At 37.7% G+C, this 23985-nt stretch overlaps 1 protein-coding gene across 1 annotated transcript in view; it reads left to right on the top strand.

Annotated features, from left to right (window-relative positions):
- Positions 1-23985, top strand: part of LOC102584451 (uncharacterized) — a 64783-nt gene that overhangs the window by 8676 nt on the left and 32122 nt on the right. Inside the window, exons 3-8 of the mRNA XM_006339320.2 lie at positions 1719-1860; positions 3685-3801; positions 4046-4538; positions 5840-5878; positions 10790-10911; positions 22137-22283. Coding sequence (XP_006339382.1) covers positions 1719-1860; positions 3685-3801; positions 4046-4538; positions 5840-5878; positions 10790-10911; positions 22137-22283 — 1060 coding nt within the window. The remainder of the gene's footprint in view (positions 1-1718; positions 1861-3684; positions 3802-4045; positions 4539-5839; positions 5879-10789; positions 10912-22136; positions 22284-23985) is intronic.

Here is a 23985-nt window from a genome sequence, read left to right as displayed (position 1 = left end):
CACGAAATCTAAAACAAAGCAAAAATGGAAAAGAAAATAAAAACAAAATAAACAGAGTTCTCTCTTCAAGTAGCACTGGTGAAATTACAACTTTTAGTTAAAAAATTCTTAAGCTGCAACCTTCTTTTTAAGTTTTGCAAGCTCCACACCAACCACAAATCATCAATTTTATCAACCACCAATAAAATTGAAGTGAAATATCGAATATAATAAAAACGGTGAAATCAAATTATCATTAAAATAGAATTTGATTGGGGTGGGGGGGGGGGAGAGAGGATTTTTTTGGAGGTGGGATGAGGTTGGATGGATGGAAATTAGATATGGAAAATAATGAAAGAAAAAAAAAATGAAGAAGAAGAAGGCAAGGGTGCAGTGTGAAGAAGAAGAGGAGGTGTGGTGTGTGGGTAGAAAGAAGATTTTCATTTCATTTTTTTTACTTTTTTTTTTTATTTAACGCGCTTTTCATTTTTTCTTTTTTTGACACGTCAGTTGTAGGTAGTAAATAAATTCACTTTTTAGTAGTTTAGGTGTGTAATAGGTCGTCATAATAGTTGAAGCGTGTAACTGACTTTTCGGTGTAAGTTTGAGGGGGAATTTATGCCTTTTCCCAATGTCTTTCCATGCCTGGACACATCCAAACGGCTCAACTCTAGCCAAAAGAATACTTAACAACATCAAAAGAGGCTAGGAACTCAATCCCATAAGTTAATATTTGGTCTAGGTCAAATTCAACAAAAGTCAAACTCGAGCCCCACGGTCAAAACCCACTAGCTAAGAATTCCAAGTTTTTGCTTAGATTTTCATTTCATGTCCATTTACATGCTCAAATCCCAAAGTTAATGATTCTAGAGTTCATGTCCTGTATCCTCAATCTTACACTTCAAATTCCATGTTTAAAGACTCAAATCTAGCATATAATCGTGTACAATCACCAAGATTTGGTGTAGATCGTCATCTTGGGGATATATGTTGAATGCAACCCAAAAATCCCTCTGCCCGTAGCTTAGCTCGTAAAAATATGGAGCTAAAATGTCAAAAATCCTGAATTCAGCCCTTTTATACTACAGGGAATCAGGGATCCATCGATCGCAATTGTGATACCTTGGTGCTTTTGTGGCTCCGCAATCATGATAGGCTCATTGCAAAATGAACTTTCACCATATCCTAATATGTCGGAAAAGCGAGCCTCACTAACTGCAATTGTGACACACAACAACAAAAAAAAAATTATATCTGCAACTGCTGAATTTGATTTTTTAGTCCAAATCTCATCTGAGCCTCTTGGATCCCAATCTAAACCATCCTGACAAGTACCAGAACACTAAATGGACTTATGGAAAGTTTCACATCAAGGAACAAGATTCAAATACTCAAAATGAAGGGTTGGAGGATAGGGATGTTACAACAATCTAAGCGCCTTTCTTGTAATATCAGATAAGTAATAGAAGTATCTTTTCTAATCTCAAGCAATTTAAGTATCGTTTCTACTTGCCAAATGCCAACATTACTGATTTCCTCCTTTTTTTGATGGGCACTTAAAGTTCTTGGTTATTTTATTGATATGCCCGTCATGTTTATGCCAAGTATAATTAGATATGATCACCAATAGTTTAATAAGTGTATTCAGCTCTAAAAAGGTTCACCATTGAGTTCTAAGTCAGTGTTAAATTTGACTTTGCACGTGCTAATTGTGATTAAATTGCATTATTTTCTTGAAGATTTTCCGGGAGGTTATGGTACTGCAACTTCAATTCTCAGCTAGCAAATGCTCTTACAATTGAAGGGGATCATCATGGTTCAATTTCCGCACTGGATAACGGTCTAATGTGTGCAACTCAAATGTGCTATCCGGAGTTACAGGTTAGAAATAGCCTGCACAATATCTTCGATAAAAGTAGTTTGATGTTGCCTAGTGACAGTTTTTTGGAGCTGCAAATTCAGTATTTTTTATATACTTTTATTTGATTTCTGTTCTCTTTTTAGCTTTTAAAGTTTCTTAATTGCTATACTTTGGTATTGGATTATTGTATTTGCGTTAAAAGTGTTTGTGTTCCCTTATATGCTTCAGCGATGCAAAAATGGAAGCCTGTGATCCCCATGTCTACTGAGTATATTCACTTGTACAACAGCCACAAGACATATTTTGGTCGTTTAACGAGAGATTTGAAACTTGGCTTTTGACAAAAGTGTAGATAAGAATGTACCAAGTTCAGTGTTAAAGTTGTGGGATTATGCATATATCCCCTTTACCTGTAAGATGAGCTTATGCATTCAAGTTACTGGAATTATATATTGATAAAGCTTCAAAATAATCATGTTACCAATTCTCAAAAAAAAAAAAGATGCTTCAAAATAATCAGAAATCAAATTAATACAGCAGTGATCAAGAGAGTTTGAGGAAACAGTGTTTTGAAAAGAAAATAGTGCAGAAAGGCGGCAAGACACCCGAGGCTTTTAGCTAGAAACAAAGCACTCGTTTCTTCAAACATTAATTTTTCTAATGAATCATTTAACAAAAAAATATAGTACAATAAATCATACTCATACATTTACTTTATGTATAATGAATTTATTTCTTATGTGAATTCAATAAATATGATACATTATTTAGTAAGATACAATGATTTTGATGTATTCATTGCACTTTATGTATAATAAATTTATTTTTTATGTGAACTCAATAAATATGATACATAAATTAGTAAGATACAATGATAAATGATTTCTTTCATTGAATCTCAAAACCCTCTTTTATAGATTACATAATACCTCTACAAAATAATAATATTTCATGGTTCCACCTTTATTAATTTAGCGAGGTTTTACTGTATCCATATTTAAGTACAATGAGTCAAATTACTTGCCAAAAAAAGTACAATGAATCAAATATTTCTCCATTTTAGTCACTTTCTCACCACCATTAAATAACAAAATTTATAATAAAATACCTTAACAAGGCTTTGCTTGTCTCCTCTTTAACAGGAGAAAAGGGGGAAAAACAAAGAAAAGATTAGAACTAAATAGCAAAATAGATGAAAAACCTTAGAAGAGAAAACAAAATGGAAGTCTTGGAAAGACAAACAAACTATTCTAGTTAATTGAAGAAATCAAGAAAGATAGGGAAGAGAATCACCATAAATAGACTAATTTTGGAGATGAGTTTGAGATTTTCCTTTTAGAAAAATAGTATTTGTAATAATAAAAATGATGTGGCAATTTAAACCGAAGTAACAATTTTATCTGATGTAGACACATCAGCGTGATTGAGAGACACATGATTAGAGGGGTTTAAAATAACGCGTTTTAATAACTCTAAGTGTTCAGTTGGCAAATCCGTGAATAGAAGGGTCCAGGTGACAAACAGAGCCAAGACAGGGTCTCCCAGTTCATTCGGTCTATTAAAAAAGAACTAAAAATATTGGTGTTGGGAGACAAACTGATGGCTGTTAGCATGAATCCAATTAGATTCCTTCCAGTGTCATCATGATCCTAGTGCCAGGTGTGTCTGTTTGTAGTTGTTCCATGGTTATGTTCTAGTTTACAAAGACAGACACCAATAATTCTGATATAAGTGATTTCTGGCTTTTGTTTGGTTTGTTAATCTGAGAGTCATTAACTATATCCTTATGATCTGGTTATTTAGTTATTTGTGATGTTCATTATTTCTCTTGTTGTTGTTGTTAGATGTTTTTTGCAACTTCGATCTTGCATGTGCACCTCATGCAATGGGAGAATGAAAGTTCCGTTCGAGATGCTCTCAACAGATGCAATGTAATCTGGGAATCTATTGAATTGGAAAAAGTGAGTCCAGTGCTTTACCTCTTTCTCAATATTATATGCTGTGGAGTCCTTTTGCAGAAAATAGGAAGTTAGGAACATATTGTCCTTTCTTTACTACAATATCTCCTCTTTTGAACCTTTTTGATGTATCTTGAATGGATATATCGCTTAGACTTTCATATCATTTTTTTTATAAATGCTGTTTTTTTTAAAATGGGGCTTGTGATGTCAACTGATGTTCTATTTTTTCATTCAAATCCAAAAGAGACAGCAATGCCTTGGTTTACTATTTTACAACGAGCTGTTGCATGTATTTTATCTACTTCGGATATGCGACTACAAGAATGCTGGTCAACATGTTGACAAATTGGATGCTGCCATGAAGTCTGATTTACAGAGGAGGCAACAGATCAACGAACTGAGTAAGGAGCTTGATGCAGTGAATGAAAGTCTCTCTCGTTCTGATTTAAATTACAGAGACAGATCTGCTCTTTCTGCAAAACAAGCTCACCTTGAGGAGCAACTTAGTAACTTAACAGGAAATGACAAAGAATTTTCTGAACCAATATACTTCGGAAGTGCGAGACGAACTTGGGAAGACAAGCTTGAATTGGCACCACCTCCTGTTGATGGAGAGTGGCTACCTAAAGGTGCTATTTATGCATTGATAGACCTTACAGTAACCGTTTTTAACCGTCCGAAAGGACTTTTTAAGGAGTGCTTGAAGAGGATCCAGTCTGGCCTGCAAACTGTTCAAGGTTGGTTCTATGAAATAGGGTACAGTAGGCTCTATGTGTGTTCTGTATGGTGGAAAACATTTTCCAGATAATGTTTTCCAATTTTCGCATGTTCGGTTAGTCAATTTTTGAAAATATTTTCTTTAGAAAAATAAGTTTCTTTAAAATGGGGAAACCTACTTTTCTAGTGGAAGTAGAGAAAAAAAGTTCCACAAGTGACATTCCACATTGATTGTGTCCTCCTCACCCTCCAATACACCTCATTTTCATCCCCACCCCCTAGCCCCCATCAACACCACCCCACACCCCTACCCCACCTCACGTCTCATAGTATTTGTCTATGTTGTATATACAAATACTTTTAGGATAATATTTTTGCATATGTACCGAACACAAAAAAATAAGTAAGAAACCCACTTATTTTCCTAGAGAACATTTTCCGTGGAAAATATATTCCTTCATACCAAACACACCCTATATCTTCACACTTTCTCATTTGTCAGTGTTCTGTACAGTTAGTACTGATTGTTGGTTTCCTAATCGGTCTATGGATATCATCACACTTGGCAGCTTTGGGTTATAACCTTAAATTTCAGGGTAATGGATCTCTCATGCATGTTCCCATATTTGGTGGATTAAGTCAACCTTTATTCTTTAGCATGTAACCAAGCTTCGACCATGGAAATTGCAGTCAAGTAAATCACGGGTTAATACAATCACGTCACAACTCACCGTATTTGCTAAATTAAACCGTCAACTTAGTGTTCCTTAAATCTAGAAATTGTTTGTAATTCCGTGGTTCTTATTGACCATCTTATTTTGTTAAATAAACACTGGAACTGTGTTACTTGAGGATCTTCTATAATATAAGATAGAAGTGTGTCCTAGAGAAAGTATCAACAATAATGAATTAATCTAAATGAGCATTCCTCTGGTGAATTACATTTTAGGTTAGACTGCATGAAGTGAACTCATTCTTGCTCCATGAACTGAAACAACTATTGTTTAAGTTTGTCTGTGTTCTCTAGTCATAGCAGTTTGTGCTTGAGGTTTACTGTAAATTTATTTTCCTTGACCTGGGCCTAACTAGATGTCATGTATAGGATAGGAACTGGAAATTACTATTTACCTTTTTGTTAAATACCAACATTGTAAGTTCCTTGTTGGTAGAGACTATAAAATTTCGTATTGGTCTTGAAAATTTTGCAAAAATTCACGAATCAGTCCATTAGCTAGGGAATGCCTTCTAGCAATTTATTTTTATCCCATCAAGTTTAGATTCTATTCTCATATCTGAATTCTGAATTGTTATATTCATGTAGAGGAGCTGAAAAAGTATGGGATTCTTGATGGAATGAGAGGTAAGGGCTCTTGTTTCTTCCTTGTGCATTTATTTTTATCTTCCTTAAGTGATGCTAGATCATGAGATGCCATATTATCATATTTTCTATCTTTGGTTTTGTTTCTTTTAGTTAGAAATAAAATCTTGTCTATTGTCATTTTCACTATTTTCTGTCTTTGATATTATTGTCTTTATTTTAGGTAGACATGAAATTATTGTTAGCTATAGATTATCTATTTTTTAGTTGGTGCTGTTAGGCTTATTCTTTTGGTAAGAGATAGATTCTAGTTTACTTGTGGCAGTAGCTAGTAATCAACTACTCTGCTGGTTGCTTTATAAAGCTCTACTCTTTACTGAGTAATATTTTGTAGGCGTTTTTGTCTCTAAAGTAGCATCTTTTATCTGCCATGGGACCAGACAGATTCACTTATATTGAGGCTCGCATAGACTGTTGTTGCGACATAATAAGCTCTGCTTCATCAATTTCCCAGTTGACTATCTCTGTAATAGGATTTTGTAATATTACCCCATTGTTGTCATGATCGCTCTCATCTGTTGCGTGATTGCTTTCCACCTGTTTATCAGTGTCTTCAGTCTCCATCAAGGTGTCTTTATCCCCCATTATCTCTGAGGATTTCTCACCATCCTTGTGAACGTTGGACTGTTCTCAGTGACTTGAGAATCACCGTGTAAGACTCTTTGTGCTATTATTTTCTCGATGCAATCGAAAGATCTCTGGGCTGTCAGCAACCCTTCTATTTCCCCTTGAAAGTTGTTAACAATAACTTGGGCTGCCACATCTGGGCCTATGCACCAAGCCTGTGAATTATTTGGCCCAGATGTATTGCTCTCTTTGGGATTTCCTTTAAATGACTCACATGCCCCTCATTTAAATGGCTCATGTGCCCCTCACGAGCTGACATCATGACTTTATTTGCAGGGGCCACGTGCTGCAGTATTGGAAAATCCCTAAGTTGACGGGTTTCGCTATCATCATCACAGATCCTCTCTGCTAAAATCCTGTGGTTAAATCGTTGGGCTGGGTAAAAGGTGTCTTCTTTCCCCTTATTGTTTTTCAGCATAATTTCAAATCTTGGCGAACATTCCAGCCAGATTTGAAAGTAGAATTTTATGCCGTTCCGCGACACAGCCACCTCTTTCGGAATATTTCTACCGTTGCTTGCAACCAGGATCCTCGCCGACTTCATATGATTTTTCAGTTCTGTTTCCTCCTCCGTAGCCACCCAACCTCCACAGATCTCGCCTATCTTTTGGAAGACCTTCTTTGACCATAGGTACAGGGGAATTCCCACCGCTCTGATCCATGTTTCTTTAACAGGCAGACTTAGAAATACATCCTGTTGTTGGTGTCCACCATTCGAGATGAAGGCTACACGTCTTCCATCTCCACTGGCCCTGGATAATCTGTTCTGCCATGTTTCTGTTTGGGAACTCAAACAGAAATCTCTCATCATTTAGCTCGTATATGTCATTCCGAAAACATTCTTCCAGTTATAAGACGACCATCTTCTTAGATTTGCTAGAGTTTGCCTCTTTGTAGACTTCTCACTACAAAACCCTACTAGACATCTAGATAAAAGGTCGCCTTCGTGCGCTCCTATTTTATCTAGGATTTCTACTGTACCCCTCATATTTTTGATCTCTGCATTGCGTAAATTCTTGGATTGCTTTTTACTATCTTAAATAGCAGTAGCGTAGGGGTAATCCAAGACCACCCTAGTGCTGGGTATTTTCACCTTTACCTTTTGACATTTAATGAATCTATCAATCTTCAAAGAAATGTCCAACCACCCAGCATTCGATGCCAACTCTGGTATTATAATTCCAGACCTCCCCCCCTATATAATGCTATGATGTTTATGAACCTCCCATGTATTTTATGCTTTCTTGTGCAATAGTGCTCCGACTCATGCTCAACCATTCTCCATCTTCTTGTCACCTTCTTTTTCTCCTTGGATGCTTCTCTTAAGCATTGGCAGATCCATTCCATCACCTTCCTACTCATAGAAGATCTGTGCATCATCTTTCTGCTTCTCCTACCCATTCGTACCATTCAACTTTGTCATTTTCCTGTCTGGTGATATCGAAAGACTTAAATCCTGTGTTGAAATAGATTCGATTTTCCTCCATTCTATTGGAAAGTAGTTTATCAATAATCACAGTGGGTGATTATTGTTGGCTTGAAAGAAAAGGGTTGAATCCGGTGGGAGTAACCGGAAAAGATGTGCCTCTCTCTCCTAAGAAGTAGGAGAGAGAAAGGGTATTGGGAACTCTGTCCAGGTGCTTTTTTACGACTTGCTGAAGTGACTAGCTTAAAAGAGAGAAATAATTTTAATGACTATGTTGCAAAATTGAGGAACTGTAAGATCCCAATGGTAGAGCATTTCCCACTTCCCTAAATAATAGGAGAAAAGAGTACACAGAGACATTTGGTAGTTTCTCTTATCATAAATGCATTTCTTCACCTTCAGTCATGGACGCCTCTCTCTGTGAGATGGAGTATATGAGAGTATCCCTTGATTCTTTTGTTTTGAATTATTCCAATCTCTGTAATAGATGAGCATATTGAAATGCAGTCCTGATAGTTGCACATCCAAAGGAATTGAACTATTTGGAAGGATTTTTTTTTTGTTATGGGCCGCTCTGAGCTGGGCAGCCTGGGAATTTGGCGCTAGTCTATTCTGATTCTTGGAGAGGGAGGTCATGCTATAGAACACTAATCAACCGAGGGTCCTTAAGAAGGGTCCCTTGATGGCTCCTTTCTATCTCAGAGAGGGCTAAGCGAGCTAAGGCAGGATTACTCTCACCCTTCTCTTTCATTATTGCTATTGAAAGGAGTTGAATAATATGCTCAAGAAGGCAAATATGGATGTATGGTTAAGGGGGTTCAGGGTGTTATACAATGATGGTGGAAGTCTGGAAATAACACATTGTATACCAATGATTCTCTGATTTTCTGTGATGTTAAAGTGGAGCAAGCCACACATCTGTGGTTTATAGCAACTGTTGAGGCGGTCTCAGGCCTTCTGTCAACTAGAGGATTGATGCCTTCAGGAGGAATTTCATATGGCAAGTATATAAGGAGAAGAAATGCTACCATTTAGTAAACCAGAAAACTCTCACAAACCGGAGGGTGGGTGGGGGTCTGGGAATTAGAAACTTGAGACAGCAAAACAAGAGTACTAATGAAATGGCTAGGGATGTCTACCATTGGAGGACCAAGCATTATGGAGGATGGTGATCAATGAAAAATATGGAGGTAGGGACAGTGATGTACATGCAATGTGGCTAGTTCATATGGAGCAAGCGTAAGTAGATCAATAAGATGTCTTTGGCAGAATTTTTTTAAGAACCCAGCATCAAAGTGGGCAATGGGTTGAAGACTTCCTTTTTTGGAATGATGATTGGATTGGGAGTGGGCCACTTAAAATATTTTTAAATTTTTCCAGGCATTTTCAGTGTAGTGCAACAACCTGATGCAACTGTAGCTGAGATATGGAGTCACCAGGGTTGGAACTTAAGCTTGTTGGAACTTAAGCTTTAGAAGATTTTAAATGATTGGAGGTGAATAGAGTGATTGAATTTTTCAAACATCTTGAAAATTTTAGAGGAACTATTTGGCAAGAGGACAGGCTGGTATGGGAAAGAAACATCAGAGGATTTTTTTTGCTGTGAAATATGCTTATAAGGTTCTAAACAGGGTTTGGACAACATTATGGGCCTTGGCATTGGAAGCACTACGGAAGATGAAGGTACCATTCAAGGTGGTATTGTTCTGCGGGTTAGTGGTGAAACAGGCTGTTTAACACATGACAATTTGATCAAGAGAGGACTGCGCCTGTGCTCAAAATGCTTGTTGTGTGGTAAAGACAGTGAAAGAATTAGCTATTTATTTTTACATTGTCGGGTGACAACAGATTGTGGAAGCTGTTCATGAGTATGAAAAGCTTGAGCAGAGAATGCCCAGGAGAATTGATGAAATGTTGGCATGCTGGAATGGCACGGGTGAAGGATCGGGACAGAAGAGGTGGTGGGACATTGTCCTAGATTGTATTTGGAGGGAAGGGAACTCAAGATGCTTTGAAGAGTTAAGCTAACTCTGAATAAGTGATCAAGATGAAGTGTATATTTTTTGTTTTTACTTTCGGTGTAAAGAAGCTTTTGTACAAGATGTAGAGTCTCTTGTAGATCTCATTGGGTCCTTGTTCTGTTTGATTGCTAGTTCTTTTTTGGTGAATTTTCTTGGACTCTTATAACTAGTTTGAGTTCTTAGCACAATCTTTGTGTTCACAACCACTTATTGAATATATTGAAATCTGTTACCATTTTTAAAAAAAACAAAAAAACAAGAGGTGTGTGTGTGTGTGTGTGTGTAGACTGGCTTGGGGTTGTCTTTTAGTAGGTGCCAGGCCAACCTCCCATCTAACATGTTTACCAGCCGCTGGTAAGTTGCAATAGCTCTAAATTGTTGAAAATTTATCTTATAAATACGACCCTCATGAAGTTTGTTTTTAAGTGAGTCATAATATTTGATAAATTGATTTGACGATTATGACATCTTGCTCTATCTCCTTATCCTCCCTTCTTCATTTTCCCTCTCTCTCATTTTTTTTAATTTTTCCTCTCATGCTTCTTTCTTTCTCTATGCCTGTTCTGCCCTTTCTCATTCCTTCCCGGCCTTATCTCCTTCCTTCCCTTATTTGTTCTACATCATTATAATTGTATATTTGTGTAGTCTAACAAACCGTCCACTTCACTATGCAAAATTTCAATTTTGTGGAGAAAAAAAGTGATTTTATATATGGTCAGTGATTATCTAAATTGTTGGTACATGTGCTTTCTGTAGTGTCATGCTATAGGTATTTTCTTACATTGCTTTAAAACTGTTTCTGCAATGTTCTTGAGCCAGAAGTGGATTTGCAACACTCTGCTATTTGGATTGCCAGTGTCTATTTGATGCTCCTTATGCACTTTCTTGAAAACAAAGTAGCAGTTGATCTTACGCGTTCTGAATTTGTTGAAGCGCAAGAGGTTTGCTTTCTAGCTCTGTCTATTTCTGTTCATTGCCATTCAATATCTTAAAGCTCTATGGATTATTTATTAAAGAATGAAATCTAATCAGCTTACTAATTTGATAAGGTAAATAATCTAGTAAGCTTACTAAAGCAGCTTACCAGTAAAATCATGGGTTTCTATGGGTGGAGAGGAGTGGCTTTGTCAAGAATGTCGAGGGTTTAAAATGCTACAGTGAGAATTAGAATATAAATGGCTGCTATAGCAACTCTGCTCCTCTACATGTTATCAGTTGCTTGTTCGAAAAACAACAGAAGGAGAAATCCGTCAGTTTTCTATAAGCCGGCTATACCAAATGGTGTTACAGACAAAACACAAAGAACACGGAATTAAGCCCAGCAAATAAGGAAAAAGAAGCTGATATGTTGAGAACTTGATGATTTGATGAATACTAAGGACACCTTTATGAGGTTATGGTGGGATATGTTTAGGTGTTTGGAACTTCTTGGGCAATGTTAAAAACTATGAAGTATTTGATGTTTTGTTGGAGGAACAGGAGAAGGAGGAGAAGACGTAGGGTATGGAATATGGTTCCTCTTGCGATGATGTGGGTTATTTGGAGAGAAATAGGAGAGCTTTTGAGGGGGGTAGATTTGAGTTTTACTCAGCTGACGAGTAGTCTCCTGTCACTTATTTTCTTTTGGTGCACCCATAAAGTTCCTTGTTGTATAGAAGAATGGGTGGAGTTTGTAGAGAATTATGTCTTTTTGTATTCTTTACCTTTTGGTATTAACCCTTGTATACGATCAGATTTTTGGCCATGTTTATGAATGAAATACGTTAATCTGATTAAAAAAGAGAGTACACAAAGATGATTTCCCTACCCATTACTTTATAAAAAATGCTCTCTGGCACATTTCTCGAGGCAGTTCTCTCCTCCCTCCTAGGTGGGAAAACCCTCTCTCCTCCGGCACCCTTCCGCCGGAATTCCTTCCACACACCTATTGCCTCTGGTAATCACCTCCTGTGATTACTCTTCTTTTCTTTCTACTCTCTTGCTTAGTCAGGCCATGGGGGAAATTAAGATTTATTTTAATGCTGGTTTCAAGTCTTTTGATATTACCAAATGGAATGATGAAGGTGCTGTTTGGTACGAGTGGGTGGAGAGAAGTTGAAGAATGATGAGAAGAACTACCGTGAGCAGCAAGGTGATGGAATGGATCTGTTTCCTGCTAAGAGAAGCTTCCACTGATCAGAAGAAAGTCACAAGGAGATGGAGATGTACTGAAAGAAAAGAGGAATACTTCTGCACTAGGAAACATAATGAATATGGGAGATATATGAGCATTGTAGCCATTAATGCGGGGAGGTAGATCTGTTATCATTATTCCAGAATCAGTCTTGAATGCTGGATGGTACGATTTAGCATTTAAGATAGAAAACTTCATTAAATGTCCTAAAAGGTTGATACCAACAAGTTTACCAAGACTTGTAAACACCAGATACCCCTACTCAAAGGCTGTAAAGGACAGCAAATGGCTATCAAAAAACCACAAGGAGACAGAGGAGACAAGCTCATCAGAAAAGCAAGAGGATGGGTTTTTGGGTAGGTGTCTTGTAGGGTATCTGGAGAAGGCCAGCAAAGAGAAACCTTCTTTATCTGAAATCAGAAGGTGGTCATCTTATGAATGGAAGAAGGCCTTCGGAGTCAATATTTACGAGCTATACGGTGACATGTTCCTTTTTGAATTTCCCAATAAATTCATGGCGGAACAAACTCTTCTAGGTCAGTGGAATGGAGAAACCTAAGTTTCAACCTAGAATGGTGGAGCCCAGTTGTAGGCTGCATGCTGAACTCCGTGGAAGTTAATAAACCTTGGATAAAAATTATAGGGATCTCCCTACATCTGTGGTCACAACAAGTATTTGAAGAAATAGGGCAACTTTGTGGTGGTTGGGTGGCAATGGAAGAGGAGACAGAGTTGAAGAACCATATGAAGTGGGCAAGAATTTTGGTTGCAAACAGTGGTAGAAATATACCGAAAGAGGTTTCGATTTCGCGTGGCGGAATCAGATACCATTTTCCGATATGGGTTGAAGGCAAAGCAAGATATGAAATCTTGCCGGAAAAGTTTTGAATCTCGCTGGAGAAGAAGATAACAATTTGAAGTCATGGTATGTTATGGACCAGCAGATAATAAGGAGTAACATCTGTACAACAGTACAGAAATCCCCTTTTACTAGGGATCCTAGTACAGATAACCATGTGGGGAATGGAAAGTTGACAGCTGTGGTGGTACCCATTGAGTCATGTGAGAATCATGCCTCTTTAATGAAGGAATCTATTATGGGCCTTAGGTCTAGGCCAGAACAATTAAATGAAGAGTATAATGGGCCAGATCCAGCAAGCCTATTTATTTTTAATAGCATATCCAATTCCACCCAGCCCAATCCAGATTGGATTCTTCAAGATAAAGAAACACAGTTCTGCCAAAAGACAATGTAGAGCACACCAGAATACTGAGAAGGAGATAACAACAGCAGATTCGAGTGGTATTTTAGGTGACATGGCTGTGCTAAATATGGGAGAATCAGAGGCGCAAGTTCCATTTGGGGAGGTCATGATTGGGAGGGAGGAAAAAGAGGTATGCATTATGAAGACCAGAGAACTTTGACCTCTGTTGAAGAATGGGAAGTCGAAGAAGCAGAGCCACTATACATGCAACAACAACTGTTAATCACAGAAAAAGAGAAAGAAGTTTCTGCTTGGGTGAAACAGAATTTGATCAAACTGGGGAAATTGTTGGGGGCTGATTTCCAAGGTCATGAAGAGGAAGCTATGGAACTGTTACTACAGATGGACAGTGCCAGACAAGCCAGACACCAAGAAGCTGTACCTGTAAGCAAGAAGACAAGGTTCAAAGGCTCTAATGAATTGAAAAGTTTAGTAGCTTTTGATGTGAAGTTCAAAAGTGGGGGGTGTAGAGATAAGGGGAGAAACTTCCTAACTATTTCTTGATGCAATTTAAACTTGTCTCATGGAATGTAAGGGGTTTGAACAGTAGGGACAAACGGAGGGTTGTCAAGAACATTATGGGGGATTGGAAAGCTGACATTATTTGTCTTCAAGAAACCAAACTACAGGGGGATCTTACTGGGCTAGTAATGCAGATTTGGGGTGGTAGATGGATCAAAATGGCATGTTTGGAAGCTAGTGGGACAAGAGGAGGGATAATGATGCTTTGGGATAGTAGAATATGGAAAAGGGAAGTTTTAGAGATCGGGACATATACCCTTACCTGTAAATTTGAATCACAGGTGCAGGACTTCTCATGCCATATAACAGGAGTATATGCCCCAAATTGCTATGTTGAAAGAAGACTAGTATGTGAAGAAATTGGCTCTATCAGAGGTTTAATAGAAGGTCCATGGGTAGTTTGCGGTGATTTTAATGAGGCTAGATATGTCTCGGAAAAAAGGAACTGTATCAGGAGAACAATAGGGATGCGAGAGTTCTCTGATTTGATCGAGGATCTAAACCTAGTTGATCTTCAACTAGAAAATGCAAAGTTTACCTGGTTCAAAGGGGATAACCACCTGATAGCTTCAAGAATTGACAGGGTCTTGGTATCTCAAGAATGGGATGATGCTTTTAGCAACTTGAAACAGTACACTATGCAGAGAATATTGTCAGACCACTCTCCAATCACACTCCAAGGTGGTTCCTGGAAGAAGAGCAAGAGCTATTAAGTTTGAGAACTGGTGGTTAGGGACTGAAGGTTTCATTGACAGAGTAAGGACATGGTGGAACTCTTTTGATTATACCGGGAGGCCTGATTACATCCTTGCATCCAAATTAAAAGCGCTGAAACACAAATTGAAGGAGTGGAGCAGAAGTGAGCAAGGGAATCTAGACCAACAGAGAAAATCTTTACTTGAAAAGCTGGCTGCTATGGAAAACATTGCTACTGATAGAGGTCTAACTGAGGATGAGGCAACAAAAAAGGCAAGGTTACTTTTGAACTTGGAGGATCTGATAAAAAATGAAGAGATCTACTGGAGGCAAAGATCAAGATCAATTTGGTTAAAGGAAGGGGATAAGAGCACCAAGTTCTTCCATAAGATAGCTAATGCACACAAGAGGTACAATAACATAGACCAATTGCTAGTCCAGGGGAACATTGTCCAAGAACCAAAAAGAATCCAAGGAAAATAGTGGAGTTCTATCAGAAGCTTTATACAGAGGAGTTGCAGTGGAGACTTGCCAACAATTTTTTAAATTGCCAGAAAAGGAGGATCTTGAAAGAAGCTTTGACGAGGAAGAAGTTCTAAGGTGTTTAAAGCAGTGTGCAACTGATAAAGCACCAGGACCAGATGGCTTTACTATGGGGTTTTATATCAAACGCTAGGAGGTGGTGAAAGGTGACATATTGGAGACTTTTCAACACTTCCACGAACAAGGGAGGTTTGAAAGAAGTCTGAATTCTACATTCATAGCCCTAATCCCAAAGAAGAAAGGTGCAAAAGAATTAAGGGATTTTAGACCTATTAGCTTGATAGGTAGTATGTATAAGATCTTCTCAAAAGTGCTTACTGAAAGGTTGAAAAAAGTGATGTCCAAGCTTGTCGATTCACAACAATTAGCTTTTATTAAAGGGAGACAGATAATGGATGTCGTCCTCATAGCTAATGAAGTTGTAGATTCCAGGTTGGTCTAAAAAAAATCAGGAATTTTATGCAAATTAGACATTGAGAAAGCATATGACCATGAAAAAAACCAGGAATTCTATGCAAATTAGACATTGAGAAAGCATATGACCATGTCAATTGGGACTTTCTTATGGGTATGCTAGAGAAGATGGGATTTGGTCACAAATGGAGACGGTGGGTTAAATTTTGCATATCTTCAGCGAACTTCTTGGTATTGGTAAATGGCTCTCCAGCAGGATTTTTTAGGTCACAAAGAGGTCTTAGGCAGGGTGATCCCGATCACCCTGCCTTTTCATACTAGTTATGGAGGGACTCAACAATATGATCAAGAATGCATGCAATGAAGGGTGGCTGAGAGGTTTTGAAGTTGCTAGAGTTGGAAGGGAAAGTCTAGAGATCACTCATTTACTATATGCAAATGACACCCTAATTTTTTGTGATGCTGAGGAAGACCACCTTGAAATATTGAGACTGATTCTAGTTATTTTTGAAGCTATGTCTGGGCTACATGTCAACTGGAGGAAAAGCTTCTTGTATCCAGTAAATGAAGTACCAAACATGGAAATTTTGAAGTCAATACTGGGAGGTGAAAGTGGGTGTCCTCCCAACCACATACTTGGGTATGCCTTTGGGGGCTAAATCCAACTCTATGGAAATTTGAAATGGGGTGATTGAGAAGTGTGAGAAGAGGCTAGCAAGGTGGAAGTCTCAGTACCTTTCCCTAGGGGGAAGACTAACTTTGATTAATTCTGTGCTTGATGCACTTCCAACATAGATGATGGCATTATTTCCTATCCCACCGGGAATCATCAATAGGTTGGATAGCATCCGGAGAAAATTTTTATGGCAAGGGAACAAGGAAAGGAGAGGATATGACTTAGTCAAATGGAAAACAGTGATCACTGAAAAGAGAGTTGGGGGTATGGGGATCAAGAACATGAAGAACCAGAGTAAAGCTTTGAGGATGATGTGGCTTTGGAAGTACTCAAATGATAATCAGTATCTGTGGGGCTCAGTCATAAAGGCAAAATATGAAGAGAGTGATAGTTGGATGACAAAGGAGGTTACCACCCCTTATGGTGTTAGCTTATGGAAATCCATTAGAGAACTTTGGAATGAATTCAAACCTAACACCAAGATCAAAAGTGGTAGATGGCATAAAAACTTGGTTTTGGAAGGATGATTGGCATGCAGAAGGAAAATATGGAGACTCTCTTCCCTGACATCCACAATTTAGTTCTTCAGCGACAAAGTACTATAGGTGACTTATGGATTCCTCAAGGGTGGAATTTTGTATTTAGAAGATACCTCAATGACTGGGAAATTCCAAGAGTAACAGAATTTCTTAGAAGCATTGATCAATTTAGTGGTCTGGAAATGGGGCGAGACAAATTGCAGTGGTTGGGAAACAGTAAAGGGATTTTTAAAGTAGGTGCAGTGTACAAGAAGTTGAACCATCACAATCTGCAGCTACTCAAGTGGCCCTGGAGACATATATGGAAAGCCAAGATCCCCTACAAGGTGTCTTGCTTTGTGTGGTTATTGGCTAAAGAAGCAGTATTGACACAGGAGAATTTAATGAAAGAGGGGAATTACACTTTGCTCTAGATGTTTTTTCTGTGGGAAAACTGCAGAAACAGTCAATCATTTGTTTATCCAATGTGAAGTCACTGGCCAGTTGTGGAATCTGTTCCTGAGACTTAAAAGCATCTCCTGGTCCATGCCTGGGAGAATTTCAGAGGCTCTATTTAGCTGGGAAGAAGCAGGGACACAAGCAAAAAACAGAAGTAACTGGAGAATTGTCCCTGCCACTATTTGGTGGACAATATGGAAAGAGAGGAACCTTAGAGTTTTTGAGAATAGGGAGAGTAGTATGCAGCAAGTTAAACTGAATTGCATTTTGACTCTGTGTTTTTGGTGTAATCAAATTTACTCTAATGATACCATCTCTATCATTGATGTCTTAGACTCATTATAGGGATAGGTCAGTATTATTAGAGTTTCCTTATGTAAATACGGGTTTCAGTACAACCTATGTACTGTTCTACAGAAATAGAAACAATTACCATTTTCAAAAAAAAGAAAAGAGTACACATTTTTAAGTGTTAAACACAAGATGCATATGGTATTAGCCTAATGTGGGATAATGTCTTGCAAAAGAACTGAATACTTCCAATATTCTAACTCTATTATTTTAATACCAGCATCCACTAAAACTTACAATGAAAAAAACCAACTTCAGTCGGTGTATTTTGAAAAGATTGAAATTAAATGGTAACAGTTATAGTTGCTGAAGAACCTGCTGAATAGTATCACTGAAACCTAGTACGAAAAGCTTTTCATTAATTTAGTTTTGGATGCCTTACTTACTTACATGATGTCCATCTTCCCTATTCCTAATGGGGTGATACAAAGACTTGATAAAATTAGGAGGGATTTCTTATGGAAAGGGACTGAGGAAAATGATTCCACTGTCCAACATTTAGTCAAGTGGAACAAGGTTCTCTGGGGGAAGAAACATGGGGGTCTAGGAGTAAGGAATTTGAAAAAGCAGAGCAAAGCCCTTAGACTAAAGTGGTTATGGAGGTATTCTCAAGAGCCTCAACCATACTTGGGGAAAAGTAATTCAAGCAAAATATGGAGAGGAGAACAAGTGGATGACAAAGGAGGTCCTTACACCATATGGGGTAAGCCTATGGAAGTCCATCAGAATCTTGTGGCCTCTCTTGAAGATCAATACGACCATCAGGGTAGGAAATGGCATCAGGACTTCATGTTGGGAGGATAAATGGTTGGGCATTTTAGGTTGAAAAGTATCTTTCCAGAGATGCATGACTTGGTAGTGAATAAACAAGTGAGTGTAGCTGAGGTTTGGACACAACATTGATGGAATTTCCAGTTTAGAAGGAACTTCAATGATTGGGAAATCGAGACCGTGACTGATTTTTTTGGAAGGCTGGAAGTTTTTACAGGAACAAGGGATGAACATGATAGATTATGGTGGAGCAGAAATAACAAAGGCATGACTTTTTTTTTTTTTTTTTCTTCTTTATCAAAAAAAAAAGATGGACAACAACCTTCTCTTTGGCCTTGGAAGCAGATTTGGAAACCTAAAATCCCTTTCAAGGTGTCATGTTTCACTTGGCTTCTGGCAAGAGAAGCAATTTTAACACATGAAAATCTCAAGAAAAGGAAGTTCTCCATGTGTTCTAGATGCTATTTATGTGGGGAAGAGGTTGAGACAGTCAATCATCTGTTTCTCCAGTGCATAATAATATCTCAGCTATGGAGGATTTTCATTAGGCTCAGGGGTTTTTCTTGGGCTATGCCTAACAGAATCACACATCTTTTATACAGTTGGGGAGAAGTAGGGTTGGGAGCTGCAGATAGAGATAGATGGAGGATTGTCCCAGCTTGTATTTGGTGGACTGTTTGGAAAGAAAGAAATGCTAGATGTTTTGAGAGCAAGAGCTGTGATCTTCAATAGATCAAACTAAATTGTATCAGGCTTTTTTGCTTCTGGTGCAAGCAGATGTATTTAGAGGACACTGAATCCATTATAGATATCCTAGGTTCCTGTTAGGATTCAAATTCAGTTTTCTTACTATTTTAACAAGCTGTAAATACGGTTTTAATGCAACACATGCACTGATTCAATGAATATACACAATGTTACCTTCTCAAAAAAAAAAGAAGCTTTAGTCACCTGAATCTCACCGGAAAAGTCTTAGCAGTTAGAATCACATTGAAAAGCTTTGATCACAAGAATTTAGACAACAAGTTACTCAATTTAGCCGAGATGTTAGTCAGACGTTGTGCTACCAGAATTATCATTCGAAAGAAGCATGGTGCCATTGAACCAAAAGACAGCGGTGCTGCTAGAATTGTCACCCCGAAGAGGAAAGAAGACGGAAAAACCTTAAGCGGGCATATGGTATATGGCCACAGCCACAGTCAGTAAATGAAAACTACTTAAGCCTCTATTAAGATCATAGATGACATGTGAGAAAATAAAAAAGAAGAAGATATATTTTTTAGTTGATGATTTGATGAATAGAAACCAACTATATAGGTGTTAAACACAAACCACATATACATAGTCCATTGTGTAGAACATGTGTAGAACATCTAATATAAGAACTTAACACTTCTATGGATTCCGTCTCAAAAACTTTTTCCAAGCCTCTTTAAGATAAAAAAGGGAAAGGGGAAATGAAGTCAAGTGTAAGTAGGCAAAACCTCTAAAACATTGTTAATAAGAACCAAATTTCCCCTCAAAAGAAATCTTGTCTTTTCTGGTTCGATAATTTCTTCTTGCATTTTCCAAGATTCTTTCCCATATGGAGATGGAAGCAGAATGGCTCCCAAAGGAAGCCTAAGATAAGTAGTAGCAAGAGAACCAATACCACTGCCCAAAAGCTCAACAAGAGGTTGGATGTTTGAGACATTGTCAACCAAGAAAAGTTGACATGAAGATTGGAGGTGCTTCGCTGTGATTCCTAGCATCACATGGAATCAAAGTGTCATTTGTAAAAACAAAGAAGTGAAATGTGTGAATTTCAGGCCTTGCAACTTGGTGCAAAACCCTTAAGCCATGCTTGATGTATAGCAGTGTCTATCATATAGTGAAGACCCTCTATACCAATATTAAGAGGCAAGGAGAGAGGGAATCCCCTGCCTTATGCCTCTTTGGGAAGGGGGAAAACCCGACTAGACACCATTGAAGCAATGATAAGAACATGAATCTGACGGAAGTAAAACAATGAGATCTAACTGATCCATTTATGCAGAAAGCCCATATTCTCCAATAGAGAAAGAAGGAAACTTCGATCTACATGATCAAAAGCCTTCTCTATGTCAACTTTGCAAATGATGGCATGGATGACTTGTCTAGCTCTGTAATCAAGGCATTCATTTGCAATTAAAGAAACATCAATGATTTGTCAACATTTAATGAAAGCCAACTATTGCAGAGAGATCACTTTCCTCATAATCCTCTTTAAGTTTTTCTACAAGAACCTTTAGAGAGGATCTTGAAGGAACTAAAAGATTTCTGCTGAAAAATATCTTCTTGTTGCCCCCAAGGCCTAGCTCAAGTGGCAAAAGGTGGAGGATTTGTGGCTTAGGTCGCAGGTTCATGCCCTACACCATGCAAAGCGAAGCCCGGTATTTAAGTGGAGAAGGGTAGAGGGGCGGGCCCATTATCCACTGAGTTTAGAAGGCTGTGATTGGTCCAAAGGGCGGGTCACAGATGGATTTCTCGGTTATCAAAAAAAAATAAAAATTCTTCTTGTTTGGGAATTTCGTCAAGATCCACTTGGAGTCCTGCTCGCTGAACCATTTCACCATTAGAGAGGGTTCTTGTTTTAGCTTCAATATCAAATTTCAGTAAGTCAGCAAGGATATATGATTTCCTGGATTTTGAATGTCCAAAAGTGAAAAGGTTCCATTCCGGGATGTCAATTTGGAAGAGTAAACAAGATGGGGAGATCCTTGACAATGAAAAAGTCTCACCGGCCTTTTAATCGTAGCAACAAAATTTTCTGTTTCCATCCATGTATGTTAGAATTTGAAATAAGAATGCGGCTTGTCTCCTGCTGCTTGCACTGAAGCAGGATAGGAGAATGATTAAATAGTATTTTAGTAATTATGGATTGCGTGGTATAGCAAAAACAGTCATCCTTTCTAAAGAGCCAAAATATTATTCCATCTTCCTGTCATAGAAACCCCACTGTTTTTTGGATTTCACAGCTGAATATTAGTTTCTTGAAGGCATATAATGTAGCATACCACTTCTTGACTAAGTTGGCATTTGGACATGCGATTTGGGATCATGATTTCTAATCCCAAATTCTCAAAAAAACAAGATTTGGGATTCCAAAGTGTGATTTCAAAAATTTTTAAATGTAAAACTTGACTATAAGTTTATATTTTACAAAAAAAGACCATAATTTTAAATTTTGCGGAAAAAGATTCATGGTCAATGTGAAGAGATTGTCCCTACCATGTAGGAGAATTTTATCAAAGAATAACTAATTACTACTATTGCTGATTTATTGGACTAGTGAATCCTTGTAAAATTATGTGTATTTGGAAGTTTATAATAACATATAATCACAAATATCTATTTATAGAAGGAACATGGAGAAATGTGATTTACTAACTGGGCGTCTTAGGAAATTCCGATATGTTTATGAACTATAATTTGCTCTTTTAGTGAGATTACATAAGAGTTGGGGACTTCAAATCAACATGATTTTAAATCACTGATTTCCAATAATGTCCATACGGCTCTTAAGAGTTTTAAGAGCAAGCATTTGTCCGGAAAAATCAACCTGGTTTGGTGAGTGATATGTCCCTTACTTTTGCCAATTCCACTTTGGTATTTTCAGCCGTTGTCAATTTGGCAATCCATGACTCTTTAAGTACAGGAACTCATTATTAATTGTGTTCTCACTCTTTCTTTCTGTTATGTGATACCATGCATTTATTATATGATGGAAAGGTTAATAGAATCTTTTATTTTAATTTAGGCATTGGTGCAGATGAGAAATTGGTATATTCGCTTTCCAACAATTTTACAAGCTTGTGAGTGTGTTATTGAAATGCTTCGAGGACAGTATGCACATTGTGTCGGCTGCTATGATGAAGCAAATTATCATTTCCTTGAAGCTTCAAGGGTATGTGTAAATTTGAATCCGTCTTGAAGAGCCTTCCTTAATTTTCGTAAGAGTATAAATCAGCTAGTGCAAATCATCATTTCCTTGAAGCTTCAGCGTAGTTTATTTTAAATATAAAATGCAAAGGAGTTTTCTCACAATTTCGAAAATTTGTGTGCTTGAATGGGAATTACATGCTGCTTTTATGTTCAAGTTATTGGTACAAGAAAGACATCAATAATGACCACTGTTCAGACTTCTATTCCTTTCCATCGCAGCGATTAAATTTACCCAACTGATTTATGAAAGATGGATTATCTTGAGTTTATTGAATCTGGATTTATGCTTCTTGATTTATAGGGATTTGCTGTAGGACAAAAGTGTAATATCACAAAGTCCGACTGTTTGAAAACTCCAACAGTCCAACTGTAGAAGTGTGAAATACAAATATTATGAAGAATTTTATTGGTGCATCTTACTTGTGTCATGTATGTTAGAATAGTAATAGTAATAGTAATAGTAAAAGGAATAGTATATAGTCTCCTACTTTGAAAATTAGAATAGGAATAGGAATAGGAATAGTAATAGTAATAGGAATAGTATATAGTGTCCTACTTTGAAAATGATTGTATTGTAGTGTCCTAGTTGGAAAAGGTGTCTATTGTAGTGTCTATAAATAAGGTCTCTGTGTAATAATGTGGAGACACCAATTCCATAATATTCTTTTCCTATATTTCTCACATCGTATTAGAGCCCCCTACGATCTTGGTAAACAATCATAGAGCTTACGCTGCCGGTGGGTGGCTATTACCCATATATGCTGCCCATCTGGCCAATAATTATGTTAACAAACCACATATTCAAGGAAAGAAAACTCAGTCAGATAGGTCATCGTGCGTCAATTTCAGGTGACTTTCTAAGGCTGTTTTGTGTCAACCCCATATCCGTCGGTATTTGTGTAGCGCCGTGCCATCATTTCGGTGACTACTTTTTTTTTTTTGCATATCAGATTTGCGTAGCACCGTGCATCTCTCCGGACTACTTTTCATATCTAATTTGCATAGTACGGTGGATTTTTTCGAACTGCTTTCTCATATCTGAGTTGCATGGCACCGTGTCTTTTCGGTGACTCCTCAGATTTGATCTGCGTAGTTCCATTCGTCTTTCCAGTGACTCCTCAAATCTGATTTGTTTAGGGTTGTGCCATCATTCCGATTCTACCCATATTATCTCTTTTTTCAATAAGCTTGTGCCGTCAATTCGATCTTTCCTATATAATTTGTATTTTCCAGTTGGGTCGTGTCATCATTCCAACCCTACTCATATAATTTTATTTTTTAGATTGTAACCACTTTCAACCATCAAATCTAATACTCTTTTTGTTTTTTGAACATTGGTAAAGTTGTATTCTTCAGCATTAAGGACATGTTGGCCACCTTCAAAATTTACAGCCCTAAGCGAAATTACAAGCTCCCTATTAATTCTATAATTTGATCTACATCTTCTATGCAGAGTTGTTTACACCAAAAAAGTAAAGATACCAAACAATTCCATTTTACTTTGTGAATGGAATTAGATCTATCTTCAAAACATCTCCCATTTCTTTCCTTCCACACTGACCACCATATGCATGATGGTATTAGCTTCCACCACTTCTTTTGAGTCTTGCTACCCCCTCTTCTGATCCAACACTTAAAAAGATCAGAGGTGTGTTCTGGCATAG

Source organism: Solanum tuberosum, unplaced genomic scaffold (genome assembly GCF_000226075.1).
Source record: "Solanum tuberosum cultivar DM 1-3 516 R44 unplaced genomic scaffold, SolTub_3.0 scf00009, whole genome shotgun sequence".
NCBI lineage: Eukaryota > Viridiplantae > Streptophyta > Magnoliopsida > Solanales > Solanaceae > Solanum > Solanum tuberosum.
Note: the sequence above shows the minus strand (reverse complement) of the source record. Positions and strands in the feature narration are given on the sequence as shown.